Genomic DNA, 18,013 nt, shown 5'->3' with positions numbered 1-18,013 from the left:
TTGTGAGGCCTTATCCTTAACTCACTGACTCATCCCAAAAGTACTGGATGGAGCACCATCATTCCAGGAAACACTGCTCCGGGGGGTGGGGGTGGGGTGCTGTATTTCTCTCTAGCCCATGCCTGGCATTAGGCATGGTGCCAATAGGTTTGTGTTTATCTGATCCAGAGAGCCCTGTTGTTCTGGCAATATATCTGTACAGGGACTACATAAGCTGTGTGTGTGCATTTGCACATCTGTGTCAGCAATGGGTCCAACTGTAAAGTAGTTGCATTAATTAGTAGTGGTGTTCACAAACATGGGCATATAGTGTGTGTGTGTGTGTGTGTGTGTGTGTGTGTGTGTGTGTGTGTGTACATATACACATATGTGTGTGTGAGGAAAAGAGAGAGAGAGGGAGAGGGAGTATAGAGGCAGGCCCACCATAAGGTAGTGGCGTGCTGTGTAATCAGTGAGCACTGAGAATGGGCGGCAGGATGATGGAGCATTGCTCGTTACTGATGACCCGGGGGAGGTGTTTGGCTGCTGTTTAGGGCTACAGTCGCCAAGTCCAGCACACCGGACAAGATGGTAGGCACTTGTGTGCGCATCAGAGAGAAAGCGATGGAGAGAGATAAGGTGTGGCGGCTTTAATTAAGCAAAAAAAAGGAAATTGCTGACTTCATCAGTAAGGCCTCTGAGATTCTGAAATTCTGAGATTTCTCAGCTGCTCAATCAGGAACTGTTCATATTGTTTTTTTTTGTTTTTTTTTAGCAGTTCATGATGATTGGACCAATAGATCCAATAGAACCCGTAATGTATCCCTGTCTGCAGCACAAAGAACGAAATATTCACAAATATCATCTTATTCTTTGTCAAAATATCTAGTAAGTCCTCTTGTGAGATTATTGTCAGAATGTTAAAAGATTATGCTGGCTTTAAATCCTCCTCGGAAGCCTCTACTCACAATTTTGGAGCTGGTATGGACGACTTGATTTCTGTTCAAGTGGTTTTGGTCAGAAACCAAAGCACTTTTTTTATTTAGCACTACTGCAACAAAACAAATCAGGAGTATGAGTATTACATTAGCACTGGTTGTTTTCCAGTATGAAGCATCTGTGGCATGCATTTATCCTTTTTTCCACACTTAAATAAGAGTAAGCAGTGTTCAGGTGCTGCTGCTTAATAAAACGATCTCAAATAATTTGTTTTCCGCCCAGAAAGTCTGGGCTCATTGGAGTTTCTCAGCAGTAAATACGACCTTGTTGTGGTGTTCAAGTGTGCCTATCGCTTAATTACGATACTTCTGACATGACTTGAAGGCAGCATTAATTAAAGGTGTAATTTTTACACCTTGTTTACTTTTTAAGTCATTTTTCCGTTGGCAGGTGACCAGGATATATCTGGAGAAAAGCTAATTTTTTTTCAATGAAGTAAGATACTTCAGCAAATAAAATTATCTAAAAGTCTATAACAATAAGAAATACAGAAAAATAATGTTATTATTTTGTCAACAAAGCTATTAAAACATATCATACACCAATCAGCCATAACTTTAATACCACCTGCTCAATATATTTACTCTTGGTAGATACTAACCACTGCATACCAGGAACACCCTACAATCCTACCTGATGTTTTGGAGATGTTCTAATCCAGTTCTCCAGCCATTACAATTTGGCTCTTGTCAGAACTGACAATTGATTTTGCTGCCCCCAGCCCTACTAGATCCTACCCCTTGATCGGTGCCAGATAAACAATGTTATTTATTTCATATTCATGTTAGTGGTGCTAATGTTATGGCTGGACGGTGTATGCAAAACTAGTTTTCAACATTCAGCTGAACATCTTTTAAACTCATGTTACTACTAAACATCTAAATTATATGTCCAAACGTTTGTAGACACCTGCTTATCTCTTTTTTTCTTCCAAAACCAAGAGTATTAATAAAACATGCGTCCCCTTTTGCTGCATAGCCAGCCTCTATTATTCTGGAAAGGCTTTACACTAGATTTTGGATAATTTGCTGTGAGGATTTGATTGTGTTTAGCCACAAGAATAGCCACAATATCAGTGAAGTCAGATATTGATATTAAATAAGTCATTCTGGATCACAAATGCCACTTCAGGTCATCTCAAGGGCATCAGATGGAGCTCCATCATTCCAGAGAACACAGTTCTACTGCTCCACTGGCAACCAGTGTTAACAGGCAGAAGCTTGGCATTTGACATGGTGACCTTAGACTCATGCAGCTCCAGTATCCTCTTCTATTAGCAGTGCTTTCCTCTGGAGATTTTGCAAACAGCGTGTAGTGTTAATTTTCATGAAAATGCCCTTGAAAGGAGGGATGTCTGGAAACTTTTGGACTCATAAATGTATTCATGTCTGGAGAGTTTCATCTAAACCAGCCAAGTTCAGCTAAGAATCATTTTATTCTGCATTTTTTTCTTCTCCTAAAAGTTGGGACAGCTGACAGACCCTGAATTACCTTGAGTATAATTACTACTTTCTGTGCTATCGTGTATGACTGTTCAGATGTTCAGATGTGTTGCTCTCTTTCTGTGTGAGCGCTATGAATAATGACTCCCCTCGGCATGGCCCTAATGAGCCTGTGGAATCATATTTAATCTGCAGGAGAGGGTTTTCAGTGCTGGTGGTGTATGTAAGCTAAAAAGCTAAGGGAGACCTCAGAGCCCTGCTCTACAGGCTTGAGGACGTGACGGTCTCGAACTCTGGCCATTCATTAATTGCCCGCTATGGCCATTGATGCCGAAAATAAACCCCAGATCCATGCACAAATCCATCACCCACTGGACCTTGCCTCACAAACACACACTAAAAAGACACACACACTCTCTTGATAGCTCTGCCAATTTTATCAGCCTCTTCCGTCTGTTGCTTTTTATTGTGTTCGACTCGCAGAATTTATATCAAATTAAAAGCATAAATCTTAGGGTAAACGGAGAGGAAAGATTTAAAGTCTTCCCCGCATGTCAGGTCCAACAGTAAAGCTTGGATTACTGTTCTCAGATGTGACTTAGCATGTCGCACAACAAACACAGTGATAAAACAGTTTCTCCTCTCCTCCCCTCCTGCTGCCTGCTTCTCGTTTGCTTACTGCCACACTAATTTGGCCTCAGTTAAGGAGGCTGCTCTCCGCCTGCAGAGCAAGGCACCCCTGCTGCGAACGGCCAATATCACTCATCTTTTAGATTAGAATTGTGTTTTTATTGGGTTTGGGGCTGTCGGACACTAATAAACAGGATTCAGTGTGGGCTGGCTCTTTGTGTCTCACTCCCTGACTGCGTGGTCTCATCACGCGACTAATAGCTTTTCCTTTGTCACTGCCTTAAAGGCGTGAATAATGGCAGCATGTAATGGAGGAAAATGAGAGGGGAAAATGCAGAATTGCTCTGTGGAGTTAAACAGTTGTTTGTGGGGTGTCTTCTAGAAAACAATGAGGCTGATTTGGAGCCCATGAAAGTCTTTAAATATCATTAGAGTCAATGGAGGGCGCTTCCTTGAAGGCAGATTGTAATCAGTTGTATTAACCTCTGTTGTCTTAAAAACTAAAGTGTCGAGCTGAAATTGAAGCCAACCTGCAGAGCAGAACAGTAGGGAGGGCTGGAGGATGTACTCCTAAAAAATAAAAAATGCCAAAGAAGAACCACTTTTGGTTGTGAAGAATGAAGAAACATGTTTGTAATAGAGATGTGTCAGGGTGTAGTGAGGGTGTAACTTTTCAAACATCTAAAGAACTTCACATAATGTAAAGATTATTTACTGATGTAAATGTTCTTCACACATTAATATATCTGTTACAACCATGGTTCTTTATAGAGTGGTTCTCGTAATCAAAAAGCCATACAATCTCAGTGGCCTCAGGAATAATTCCAGGACATTTTCCAAGAGTTCTGTGACTGTAAGTAAATAAAGGTTTCAGAAAGTTCTTTGAGCAGTGCAATAGAGGATCCACTCAATAAAGAACCAATAGAATAGACATGGATCTTCATGGTGTCAAAAGTGTTTCTTCTATGGCATCACTCAGAGACTATATTGAAGCACCTTTATTTTTATAAGAGTATTTGTAGGCCAAGCTGAATCAGACACAAATAGATGTCATATGAAATTTTAGTAATTTAGTATTGCATGGAAGTGCAATAAAGTGATTATTGCAATTTTGCTGTACCATTCAAATGTAATTGGGTAAATCATTATAGCAAGTTCAATTTAACTTACATTAGATTTACATTCAGTTTGCATTCTGCATCAACAGGTTAGGTTTCTGACTTTTTTCACTTCTGACTTTTTATGTCAAAAATTGACTAAAGCATCTTCACAGCAGACTGTACACATAAAATTAGCTTTTGTTTAAAATCTCATAGTTTTAATGAGCTTTAAATGAGAAATAATGCTTTCTACGACATTCCCTACATGCAATACTCATACCCTCTGGTGTTCATATCTCCTTTCAGGTACCATCTCAGTCAACTCTGTTCGCACACCCTATAATGCTCCTGGAGAGAGTGAGATTCTGGACCTGGATGACACTCTCTACCTGGGTGGTCTGCCTGAGGACCGTGCTGGCCTGGTCTTCCCCACAGAGGTGTGGACAGCTCTGCTGAATTATGGCTATGTGGGCTGTGTGCGGGACCTGTTCATGGATGGCCAGAGTAAAGACATCCGCCGCATCGCTGAGGCGCAGAGGGCCGTGGGTGTCAAGCCTTCCTGCTCCAAAGAGCAACCCAAACAGTGTCTGAGCAATCCCTGCCTGAACAGCGGCTCCTGCAGAGAGGGCTGGAATCGATATGTGTGCGACTGCTCTGGGACAGGCTACCTCGGACGATCGTGTGAAAGAGGTCAGTCACCACCAGCTCAAATGTTGATTATCTCCTCAGCAGACCTTGAGTTTTATACCTCACTGGAAAGAGGAAGGTTTCAGCCTTTTTGGTTACATGTATATGTATATGCAATATATGTATGTGCTCCATATATCACGTAGTATGTTGTTGCTATGATGCAAAAATACATGTTATGATTTTTATAAATAGAATTTGAAAATGTATGATTTATCAACCAATAGAAATTGTCAAAATAACTTTTTCTGTTGAAGGTTAAGAAGGCTTTTTTCTCTTTCCTGTGTGTAGCTCCAACAATGCGAGCATAATTGATCTGCAGATTAGTTGGTCCCACTTTAGAAAGCATCTCTAAAGCTATGTAATTACACATTATCAATCCATGTAATAACAATATAACTGTTGGTGATACTACCAATGTAATTACAGTGTAAATACTGGTGATGTACCCACTGTACTCACTGTTACAGATGGATTATAGTAGCACAGCTTATGCCAAAACATGTGTGTCAACTTGCTTTGTCTCAACAGATGTAACAAGAAAAGCAGCAGGTCATATAAACACAACTAATGTCTGTATAAACAGACGCTTAATATGAGACCAATTAGCAGTTATTTTGGTGTAATTATTCTAAAGATCATCAAACCTTATATAAGTTTACACACAAGTGAAAAACATTGCTTATCTTCATCCACAGTGGCATCTGTCAAGGGGTGGGATCTACATGTTAGGCAGCAAGTGAACAGTCAGTTCTTGGCAGGATAAATGGGCAAGCGTACGAGCATAAGGGTCACTTTGACAAGGGACAAATTGTGATGGCTAGACGACTGGGTCAGAACATCTCCAAAACATCAGGCAGTTCTTGTAGTCGTCAGTGCTTACTTAAAGTGGTCCATGAAAGGACGACTTGTGAACTGCTTACAGTGTATTGGGTACCTCACAACTTACAAAACATAAAGGATCTGCTGCCAGTGTCTTGGTGGAGTCCGTGCCTTGAATGGTCACATGTGTTATAACAGCACAAAGGGGACTGACTCAGTATTAGGCATGTGATGCTAATTTTACTGCTGGTTTGTGTGTGTGCGCATGTGTGCATCTTTGAGTTATTCATTCTGTCTATGAAAAAGAGGAGGGGATGAGGATGGATAAGGAAGGAGATATACAAAGTGAAGCTTTAGGGCGTCCAAAGGACAACTAGCTAGTTGCTAAAAGCATCTTTCTTCCAAAAGTAGCAAATGTTGACCTAGGCCCGAGAGCTTGGTATGAAAGTGACTGTGCTTTTTTTTTTTTTTTTTTTTTTTTACTCCAGTAGGCTATGACACATAACATTAACCTAAGTATTACAGCAAAGTCCTCTTTTTGATGAACAGAGGTAGAACGGAGGAATGGGAAGGTGATTGGGTATGAAAACTTCACTGCAGGAAACAGAAGGTAGAGACGGACATTTCTTGGATGTTGGTGTCATAACCGACATTTATTGTTTGAATTTTAGAACGGTGATACAGTCTGACATCTGAGACTTTATTCAATCAGAAACCAATAAAGCCACGAAACATCCCAGAATTGAGTTTCTGACCTCAAACCCAGTTGCCACACAAATGAGCCATTGTGACGTCTGATCTTCAAAATGATCTCCAAATGCGATTTCTGCCTCATAGCTAGTGATGCTATTTCGGATTTGTGAACGATGAGCCGTCAGTCTCACTCCTCCGTGCAACTCCTGGTGGACAAAGACATTTTATTCATTCAGGAAATGACTTTGTCTATTATCTTGATTTATTCAGCATGAAGGACACTCTGGATAAGAAGTCCATCATTTCTCCAGCTACAATCCATGTGCTGACTCTTCGCTGGGTGTATGAGGACAGCTGCTGCATGGAGCTTCAAATGTGTGACGATAATGTTGGGACGCGCTGTGATTGGCCAGACTTGAGAATGTCTAAGGACGGTGACTAGTGTGTGAAGGGAGGGTGCGGGTCTCTATTCAATTTTTGCGTTTTTCAATAGTGTTCCAGCACTGCCAAACCTCTCCACTGTCATCCTGGCCTTGACAGTGAGTGAGGCAGCCAGCACAGCTGACGTTACTACTGCGGTAATTGTGTTTCTTCCCAGTCCATGTTATCTTCACAGAGAAGCACTCGAGCGTGCGTTATATGCTTTGTCTTTTTTTCCATGGAAGAATTTGAATGCCGTTGTTTTTCCAGATGAATGACAGCAGCCACTGTTGCCTGGCCAGTGCTCCATGCAAAACAGCACAGAGTGAGAAATATAGACAGAGAGAAGGAGAGTGAAAAAGAAGGAGTCAAGAAACATTGTTGTCAATCTCTCCATGTGTAGAGCTAAATATCGCCGCCGTCCATCAGAGCCACGTCTGTCAAGTGCTTGGACTCCGGCTAATTGTTTAATGGGTGTGTGTTTTCTTTAAGCATGTGGCAGTAGTCTGGACGCAGTAATCCCCCTGCAGCAAAGCCTCGGCCGCTTCAGGAAAACACGATCAATTATGCTCGCATTGTTGGAGCTACACACAGGAATTATGGAAATGATCTGGCCAATTAGCTCCACAAAGATCAGTGGCTTTGCCGCCAATGGCACGAAGATGGGCTTTAATGGGCTGGATGGTGTGGGTTTGAGAGATGGTGTTGGGTTAAGAGATGGTGAGGTGTCGCTCCCGCGAGTACTGCCAGCTCCTTCCACACATGCACACACCACTGCTGCTGCTCGACTGCCAAAATGGAGCTGTTTGTTTCTGGCCGAATAGAGGGAGTGAAAGAGGATGAGTGGGGGTGGATGAGAGAGGGATTCATCAGCCTTACAAAAAAAATCACCCAATGTGGCAGCTGCGGTAAAAACACTGAGCACCTTTACACAAGCCCAAGTTGACGTGCCGTAATGGAAAACTACTGGAATAAAAGTGGCAGGGAAATTTTACTAGACTTGACTGCAGAATTATTTACTGTTACACTGACTTAAGTAATATAGACTGAATAAGCAGAACTGTATAGATCAACATCAAACGTGGTATTTCTGAAGGCCCACCCATTTACACTGAAGTAAGGAGTGTTTCAGCATGGACAATTCATTTTTATTTTTTGGTGCCGAATTTTTGTAACTTTTTTTCGCCAAAATTTGGTACTGCTGACTAACACACTAGTTCGTAGCTAAGGACTTAACATATTTCTCCCCGATACAAGTAAAGCCTGCCACCGCATCTTTTCAAACTGCTGCCAATGCGGCATGGCTGGACAGCCGACACACGCCAGCACCACACCAGCTGACAGACGCCTGTGCCGGCTAACATCACTTTAAGAGTGATGAGGGGAGGGAGCGCCATCTACCCACCTGGAGAGAGAACAGCTAGCTGTGCTCTCTGAGTCAACCCGCTGATAGCAAAGCAGCATGGCTCAGGATTTAAATTTGGGACCCCTGTGCCATTGTGGCATTAAACCGCTAAACTTCGCTGAGTCCGATGGACTGCTTTAAGAGTTGGTATAATTTAGGGCAGCCAGTCAGATCAGACCTTTATTGACCTACCCTATGAGTCTTAAAGACACAGTTACAAAAACACCATGCTGTTTAATTGTGGAAAAATGTAAAGATGGGTTGACTGTGGTCTGTTCTTGGTCAACAGTCCAAATACTTTTTATTTATAGTCCAAATACGGTTTATTTTAACTAGGAGAGAAATATTTAACCTAGAAGAAAGTATAAGATATTGACTCTTCAAAGCAGTATTATGTTGCATTTTGCAGTATAATTTAAAATAGCAACTTCAAAATGATATTGCTGCTCCACTGAACTGTGATGGAAATAGTGTCACTATCGCTGCTACTCTGAGCTCAGCACACAGCTAAATGCACTCAAAATGTAACTCTGGTGAAGTAGGTGGGGCAACACTCACGAGAACTGCAAGACACTGCGAAACCAGTCATATTTGTGTATAATCCTGTCGTTTTATTCTACCCCCTCAGTCCACATGCTTCTTTTACTAACAGTGATGGTTCTGTATCTCTCAGCTTGTAAAATGCATGTGTAAAATGCATCCTTTAGTGCTTGTTCAAAGCATGAATTACACTTTCTGACTGTTGAGGGAGCTCGGGAGCAAGAAATGGTGATTCTCTCATAATACTTCTTTGAAACTCTTTACAAAAGTCTCAACTGCACATCTGTAAAATATCTTGTGCGTATATTATACTTTCCCATACTCTTACACAGTATTCTGGAGGAAGAAATGCAGTGTAGTAGAAGCCTATGTTCCCTTAAACAGAGCAACTCTGTTTACTAATTTACAGGACCTGTAAAATCTGCTTTAAGCGCAGTAACTGATAAGTGTTAAATGAGCAAACTCTGCTGTTGCGTCCCTCTTCGTTTCTGTTCAGTGTGTGTGCTAGTTAGCAGAAATGTCCCCTAGAGCAGCCAGCGCGCTCAGTCAGTTGACGGTGGGATGTCAGGCAGCCAGGCAGTAATAGGAGCTCCTTTTATTTCTTTCCGCAACACCTGGTTGAGTGCACCATTGGCAGGTCGTTCGTGTTGATTCACAAGTCAGTGTTTGTTTCATCACTCTCGTCGCCTCGCTCTTAGCCTTCACAAGGTATCGCATTGCGTGCTGGGGAGAAAAAAAAAAGAACCATAATACTAATTTACGGCAAAAGGTTCCAGTGGAATGTGTGGAACGCACCATGAGCGTTAGTTGAATTATGTATGATGCCTCAGAGCTAACTCATCCTGTTTATCATGATTGTTGAACATACATTTCCCTAATCCCCGTGGCGAGCGCAGCTCAGTGCTGCAGTGTGCTGGTGGATTGTGCTGGGCTCAGCAGGGGTGGGGGAGTGTAGCGACAGTGTGTGGCGTCACCATCCACACATACACACGCGCACACACTCACGTACACCGCTTTGCAGCCATGCTAAGTGCCATGAAAGCCTTTCTGAGAGTCTTGAGTACCGCCATCTCAGATGTAGGTGTGCGCGAGAGAAAGAAGTAGAGCAGAGAGGAAGTCTGTGAGTGTATGTGTGTGTGTGCCTCCATTGCATGTGTTGGGTGGTTGATCCTTCTTTTCAGAGGAGGAGTCTTGGACAAGAGCGAGTGGTAAATGAAAGTAAGAACAGATGGAGGGGCAGATGGAGAGAGTGATCAGCTATGTACACTCCTTTCTACCTGCAGCCCTCCATTTCTGTCGCTCCTTCTCTTTTTCAAGGGTTAGCAACTAGGACAGCGTCTGTTTCCCAGCCTTTTTTCTTCTCTCCTTTCTTCTCATTTTTCTTCCCGGGACTTGATGTAACTGTGACGAGACCGGTCTCTAATTTAGTAAAGGCGGTTTTGTTTTTGTTTTTTTAACTGAAAATTAAACTTGCGTCAGTGCCTAGGTTCAAATCGGAGCCTGTGCTAATTCCCAAATCACACATCCCACTTCTTCACCAACCAACAAACTCCCCCCTCAGTCTCCGTGCTCTGTTTTCCAAGTGTTTCGTCTCATTCTAGCCCTCTGTAGCCTCTCTGTAGTGCAGACTGCTGCCGCTCCATCATGCCATGATTGGATGTAATGTGCTGGCTGTCAGGCAGCTCAGGAGCCGCTGCACTACGCAACCCTGCTGCGTGACTACACACACACTGCAGTTTGGGTTGCAGGGTAGGGGAGGGGATGTAATGAGGGTCTATTCGAACCACTGGCCATCTCACTCCTTTCATTATCCCCTCTCCTGGCATGAGACCACTCTTCTGTAGATGAGAGGGGGGGGCTCGTTTGTCAAGCTGTCAGTGTTTTTCGGGGCTTGGCTGTCCCACAACGATGCCTGGTGGGGAGGGCTGGAGATTGGGTTTTTGGGGTTAAAGGACGCAGCAGGGGCTCGGCGCTCTGACTCTCTTCATCATGGAAGCTCAGGTGTGACGGAGGAGAGGGAACTCGCTGTGGGGGTTGAAACGAGGGAGCGATCTAGAGCAGAACTGTGTTCCCTCGCATACACAACATGGCAACATAGCAGCTCCTGTGACAGACAAAGCAGTCCCACATTCAGGCGGATTTTAGGTCACATTCTCGCAGATGGAGTGAGTAACAGTGTGAGACGCCGGATATGCAAAGTGAGCTGCGCATGTGGGTCATTCCAACATTGGCAAACAGAGTTGGAAGGTTAATACATGATTCAGGTCTAAAAACGTGTTGAATAGTGTCAGAAAAGCCGCAATCACCGCTGACCGCAACATCACTGACCACAACAGCACTGAGAACATTACTCATAAGAGAATCTGAGCTTCTTTTTTTAAAACTGTAGTCGTCTACCACTATTGCATTTATGTTTTTATTTTATTTCAATTTTAATACCATGTAATGGTAATCTATTGTTTTAGGAGTAGCAGTCTTTTTGTGACACGAGAAGCTGACAGCATTCAAAATTAATCCAATATACACCATGCATCCAAAACCCTGAAAGCACTATTTAGGTGCTGGCACAGCTTTAGGTAGTAGGCTGGCTCTGGTGTTGCTTTTTTTGGCTGCCTAGGGTAGATAATCAAGTTGATGTTATCCAGGATCAAAACCTGGTCAAACCAATTTGACATGTCGTCCACTGACAAAAAAAAAGTCAGTTCATTAGTCATCTGACGAGGCAGTCTCCGTTTCTCATCCAACATGAAACTTCCCTCGGCTATCTTTAAATAATAGAACATGCTTTCACATTTATTCCTCAGTGTGCTGTTGAATATTTTAGCCACCTAACACCAGTCTTACAGCGTATGTTAATTTATGCTTCCCTGTGGTGAAACGAATGACCGCTCGTTACTTCTTACAGATACAGGACTGTCAAATGCACATGCACATGCACAACACACACTCTTCAGAAAAATCTTCAGGAACCTGCGGAGTTGCCATATAAGGTCAAGTAAGACATTGAGGACACACTCACACACATGCATGTATGCTATATTGCATGCATGATATTTGTCTTTAATAAAATCTAAGTACCTGCTGCTGTAACACAGAGATTGTCAAACAAGTCAGTTCATAGTAAGCCATGAAAGTCTAGCATAATATGAGCCTCAGGTAAGGACATGCATACAAATGCATGCACACCCCTGTAAACGCTCTTCTCCTCGGGGACTGAATGCTCTCTTCTGTGCTGATTAGTATGCATGCCTCCATGCTTGTTCTCCTGTATTCCTCTTGTTTTCCGCTGGCTAGGCCGTCCATCCTCCCCTCACCCCCACCTTCCCTTTCATTTACTCTCAGACTTGGCTACGTCCTAACAGGAAGCAGAGATGGCGAGACGAGACAGTCACAGGAATCATGGTAGCTGAGGAGCTGTGTTTGTGTGTGTTTAAATAAGCACAGTCTAATTACTGCTTGCCTGCAGCCACTGGAACTCCTCCACTGGAGAAGAATAGCTTTATAGTCTTTCTGGGGCCAGACGTTGAGCTGTTCTCACTGGCCAGTGCCTGCACTGGGACAGATGCACTAAAACCATTGGGTTCAGTGGATTTGTGAAGAGTGCAGATTTGCTTCTTAGGCCCCTGCAGACTCTGTCGCTCTCTTGAATGTGGCTGTACACTGATACGGCTTTAGCTCACTGTATCATTTCCTCGCCTTTTCTGTGTGCTCCATGGCTCTCTATCAGTCGGCCAGTAAGATTATGACTGCCACTTTTGAGCGCTCCACTATCTTCCATAGGAAGCGCAGGGGCTTAAGATCCAGACGCCAAATTGAATTGCCCAATAAAGTGATTGCCACACGAAGAAACAGATTAGAGAAATAGAGCCGGGCTGCGGCTGTAAACTGCGGCTCTAAAGCCAAGCCCTGCCACGCAGCAGCTGGAATGCATTATCAGTGATTGAGTTCATAAATTACGCTTCATATGGACGGGAACTAATGGAACTCACGCTGTCGTGTGTGTGTGTGTGTGTGTGTGTGTGTGTGTGTGTGTGGTTGTGCAGTACAGTGGAGAACCACTGTGTCTGGTTGTAAAAGACTGTAGTAACCTGTCATTCATCTGTCTCCATGAACCTTGCAGTTTACGATGAACAGCAAAATGCTGCCGTCCCCACATTCAACCCTCACACTGCCTTCAGCTTTATTTCCCCTTCACAACAGTTTATTGTACCATCTAACTCTGCAGCACACACAACGGACATTTAAGGCCACGTCATGTGCTCCACCAAGCAATGTTTTTCATTAGCAGTATGCAGCGGTTCCAAGCAAAAGAAAAGACAGATTTATGCCATGAACAGAGCTGTGGATTTAAACAACTGAATGCATTAATGCAGTTAGTTCAGTCATATGTGAGTACATCTATAGTAGTTTACAGCTTCAAACTGGCCTCAGTCGTTCAGATTTGTATAAATTTGAGATATTTCTGAGATATCTGAGACAGGAAATAAAAATTTTTCTAAAGCATTAACAAATGATGTTCACAAATAACTCATAAAATCATTTCATTTTATATATAAATATGCCACATTCAGAAGTAAGCCTTAACCTAAAACTCCTCCTACATCATAATATCCACCTCTGGTAATCAAGAACAGAAACCTGAGGCTGCATTCAGCCTCAGTCACACTGGGCTTTTGTCCTTGAATTTTCTCATTGCGAGATTTTCTCTGAATTTCCTGTTCACGACTTCCAGGCAAATACATTTTGCTCCCTATACTTTCTGAACTTTGAAACACAAATTTGCATCACAACCAATAGTGCTGCTGCTCTGGCTGTGTGACCTCAGGAGGTGGGATTAGATGGTAACTGTCTTTTCCCTCTGGGGTAAAAGTACTACTACCTTGTAGTAGTTTTATAGCGCATCAGCTGGTTTATGAAACTACTGCACTATAAAGGAGGACTTCATCAGACACAGTTGATCAGTTCACCTGGTCTGATTAACCTTGACCATTTGCTTGGCACACTTTGGGCCTATTCATACCAATCATTGCTTGAATGTCAAAGCCTTTTTGAGTATTGTTGCTGACCACCATGTGTATCCACTCACGACACCAGTTTACCCATCTTCTAATGGCTACTTCCAGCATCATACTGCTCAATTTCATGAACATCACAGTTAGTTTATGTGTTCTTTAGTGGCATTGCCAGTCATCAGATTTGAACACTTTTGGGCTATGCTAGAAGGGCAGATTTCTCTGCATGGAAGTGCTCCTAAACACATTCTGTAATTCCTGTCAACATAGACTAGAATCTTAAAAGATTGTTTCCAACATCTTGTGTAATTCATACTACAAACAATTGAGGCAAAGTGATGTCCTACCCAGTATCAATATCCTAATTAAGGGCTTGATGAGTGTAAAACTCCAGCAGCACCAATAATCTACTGAAAAATCTATTAAAAACACATTGTTTTTGTTATTGTGTTTCATCATACTGTGTATTATATTGTTTATCGCTGTTTTATGAAAGCAGTCACCACTTGAGGCAGTGCAGTAGGGGTTTAACTCTGCATCGCAGCATGCCTCGCATCACCCTTTCATCAAGATAAAGCCACGAAAGCCCAGGTATTACAGTGATTTTTATGCTGTAATAGGCCTGTCTCTTTGTGAGATCACACAATCCCATGGATAGCCATTCTCTTGGAGCTCTTTTTCTTAGCCACAGTGTACGAAGGATTGTGTGTGTGTGTGTGTGTGTGTGTGTGTGTGTGTGTGTGTGTGTGTCTGTGTCTGTGTGTGTGTGTACAGTAAGCCTTAGGGTTTTTTTAACCATAAAGCAAAACATGGCCTTGACTGGGCCCATTTTCTTTTCATAATGTGAAAAATCAGTTGCACCACAAAACAAACATACTGACCTCACTTTGTTGGGGTTTGGTTTGTTGGTCTGTTTAAAGGAATCTTTGACACGTTAACATGTGCAATAGAAACCATTAACCCTCTTGAAATCCCTGAAACGCTCCCTAAAAATCCTTGAAAACTCCTACCAGACCCCTAATCTAACTCTAACTCTTTCTCTTTCTCTCTCCCTCTCTCAGATGCCACCATCCTCAGTTATGATGGCAGTAAGTTCATGAAGATCAAATTACCAGTGGTGATGCACACCGAGGCAGAGGACGTGTCTCTCCGATTCCGCTCCCAGCGTGCCTATGGTGTTCTCATGGCAACCACCTCCCGGAACTCCGCAGACACTCTCCGACTGGAGCTGGATGGAGGGCGGGTCCGACTCACTGTCAATCTAGGTACCTCAGCCTGTCAAATCACGCTTTTCACTCCACAGACGCAGTTATATGCAGAACTTACTCCAATCTGATTTGTCTTAATGTTTGCGTTCCCAAGTCACGCTGAACTTCACACATATTATTGTACATGAAAATTAAGGCTTTTTTAGTCTTCTATTAAACATGCACAGTTTACTTTTTAATGAATGATGTTTCCTTTACCACCCTATTCATTCAGCTATTCTCACAATTATGCACACTCACACATTCTGAATATGCTGTTCCTGTCTCTGTGTGAAGAGAAAGGAAGGTGTACACCCTTCAATGGCCAGAGTCTGCGGCCCTGCGCACACTTCCAGATGAGCATGCTGTAGCTGCCCCACCAGGGAGTGCACATTTACTGCCTTACTATTTGTCTTTTCTTATTAGTTTTAGAAGTACAATGAACCCAGTGGGTGCTATTCCGATGCCACACTATTAGACAGCTCAACACGCTTGGAGGAGATCACTAACTATCCAATTCTGTTATGCCACCTTACTACAAGGAGCATGCTATTACACACATTGTATCTGTGTCCGTTGTTTAGTTGTGAAGTCCGTTACAAACACATATAAACAGGCTCTTAAACTTGCTGTACTCCCCATTTTTGCCTACAGTATAAAACCTTTACATAAAGCTATTAAAACATCAATTAATAAGTGGTGTTATACAACTGTGTTCTGTTTGATTCCCAACCATATAAGGGGATCAGACTAGCATTCTGTCAATGCTAAGCTCAACACTGTAGTATAGCTTTTGTAGCCATCACCATCTCCCTCATCACAATGTACTACCAAGCTGGGAGGATGAAGGTCATGTTAAGCACCGCTGCAGTTTGTCTAACTGCCGCTAATGCAAGTTCATTGGGGAGCACAGTGCCCTTGGAGAATATCTGAACATTCTCTCCTAGACTCCCAACCATGGACAGATGTGGCATAGATAAGGATCAAACCTGCAGTCTCCTGATGATAGGCCCAACATTTAGACAGTCGCACCACTCGGTAGCCCATAGCACCATAGTGTAGCATTTAAATAAGAAACACAAGGTTGTGTAGCAAATCTAATCACTAGTATAAATTCAATAGGCTAAATAGGATGTTTTTCAACCCTCTGTTAAGCTTGTCCAAACTTGCAACAGCTATGGGTGGAGCATGGCTAGTTCGGTTATCTTTGTTTGCCATTTGCAGACCCCTACACAAAGAGCTGTAGTATTCTCTGTAGTAGTCCAATTATATCTACTTGTTGTTTCTATGAAGTAAATAAGAGTAAATTGCTTAGTGTGATGCTGTCGTGCTGCGTTATGTAAGCTTTAGAGCCCGGTGTGACAGCCTAGTGTGCAGGCAGAAACACCAAGGTGCGTGTACCTACTATCGTCACGCATAGCCATCAGGCTTCCTGACATGCCATTATACCTGTCCACTTAGATAGAGCATGTCTGTCTGGCCCTGATTCCAAGGGCTCCTCCAACTCCTACATTCTCCTAATACTCTCACACACACATACACACGTAGAGGTGTGTGCGCGAATTCATAGACGCAGATATCCGCTGACAGACAGACACACACACACAACACTCTAGCCCAGAGGGGACTGCACTCCCTGTTAGGGTGGGCACACATTGCTCTCTGGCTGTTTGCGACCACATTTTTGCTGCGGTTGACGACACGCAATGGGCTGCAGCCTCATGGGAGAGAAAGAGAAGAGCTGGATTTGTGATTTGCTCTGGTATTTCTCGCAGCCCTCCACTCCATCATAGAACACATACGCCCACAGAGCAGCTGCATAAAAAATATCGATCCCCCCGTCTCCCCAACATTCCAGAGATACACTTTTGCAAAAGACAGTAATAAAAGTACCTTCTGCTCTGCAGTGCAAACCAAAATGAGCGGTATTATTCATTACAGTAGCTGGGACGCAGGCAGCTATATTGCTCTGAGTTTCAGTGGTGCTATTCATTACAGTACTTGTAATGAAAGTGTGATACTTACAGGAGCGCTTTTATCCTTGAATGGGAGGTTTAGGTTTCTAGGGCTAATTCAGATGGGTGGGGCAGCTGTATTAGAAAGCGCTGCAACATTAACAGTGGTCGCAGTGAAATCTGTGGGGGGTCTTGGAATTGTAGAGTTTGAATACATATTACATAATTGCTTATATAGTTATGTAATGAATTTCATTTATATATGATCTTTATTCTATATGCTCAGGTTTACATCTACATAGTTGAATTGGACTGGAGATAATCTTAGTTTTTTATAAATTCATCAAATCACAAACAATCTCCAAATAGGACAGTGCTAAGAGTAGAACAGTGTTAAACAGAAAGAAATAAGAGGTCCTCAGAGCTGAAAGGGTTAAAAAAAAAAAGATGCATGCGAGCCTCTAAGCGTCCAGTCCCAGAAACAACAGCCAGTCATCCTGCCCCCCACGCAGCACTGTGAGAGCCAACTCCATTCCAGTGCAACATCTGATTATATTTATGCGTGGAGCATGGTGTGCTCCTCACAGGTAACCGGGGGGAGGCAGTCTGCTAGTCATGGACTGAAGGGTTTTGCGAGTGTTTTCTTTTCACCCTTTTTTTTCACCCAGAAAAAGCATTCCGAATTCAGCTCTGCTCCCAAGAGGCTCCAGCTTTACAGTGGACATGCTCCGGCGCTCTGCTGCAGTGTGCCTTGGCGTGCAAAAGAGTTCCCTCTCCGTTGCCTCATCTTAGCAACCATTTATTCCAGGCCTTAAAGTCTTGAGAAATGTTTCCACTCGTTCTTTAATTCATCTATTTCTTCTCATTAAAAGGGAAGGCTTTAAGAAGAAGAAAAAAATGAGCATACTGGAGCAGCAGAAGCGCCGGTGGCGAGGACACGCTGTTCCGCTGGCTAGATACTCTCTCTCTCTCTCGCTCGCTCTCTCGTTTGCTCTTGCTCTCTCATTCCTCTGCCGTTGCCATTTGCTGAGCTAACCCAGAAAAGAAATTAATCAATTACCTCTGAATATTCAAGCAGTGCT

The 18,013-nt window shown here is 43.0% G+C and overlaps 1 protein-coding gene across 18 annotated transcripts in view; it reads left to right on the top strand.

Moving 5' to 3' along the window:
• The window catches only part of nrxn1a (neurexin 1a), a 192,601-nt gene that overhangs the window by 90,491 nt on the left and 84,097 nt on the right, over positions 1-18,013 (top strand). For all 18 annotated transcript variants that reach the window (XM_072667175.1, XM_072667170.1, XM_072667176.1 and 15 more), the window contains 2 exons: positions 4,457-4,840; positions 14,791-14,994. In XM_072667175.1, the coding sequence (XP_072523276.1) occupies positions 4,457-4,840; positions 14,791-14,994 (588 nt within the window). The remainder of the gene's footprint in view (positions 1-4,456; positions 4,841-14,790; positions 14,995-18,013) is intronic.

This window comes from Salminus brasiliensis, chromosome 22 (assembly GCF_030463535.1).
Source record: "Salminus brasiliensis chromosome 22, fSalBra1.hap2, whole genome shotgun sequence".
Taxonomy (NCBI): domain Eukaryota; kingdom Metazoa; phylum Chordata; class Actinopteri; order Characiformes; family Bryconidae; genus Salminus; species Salminus brasiliensis.
The sequence above is the reverse complement of the archived record's forward strand: the minus strand, read 5'-3'. Positions and strand labels throughout refer to the sequence as shown.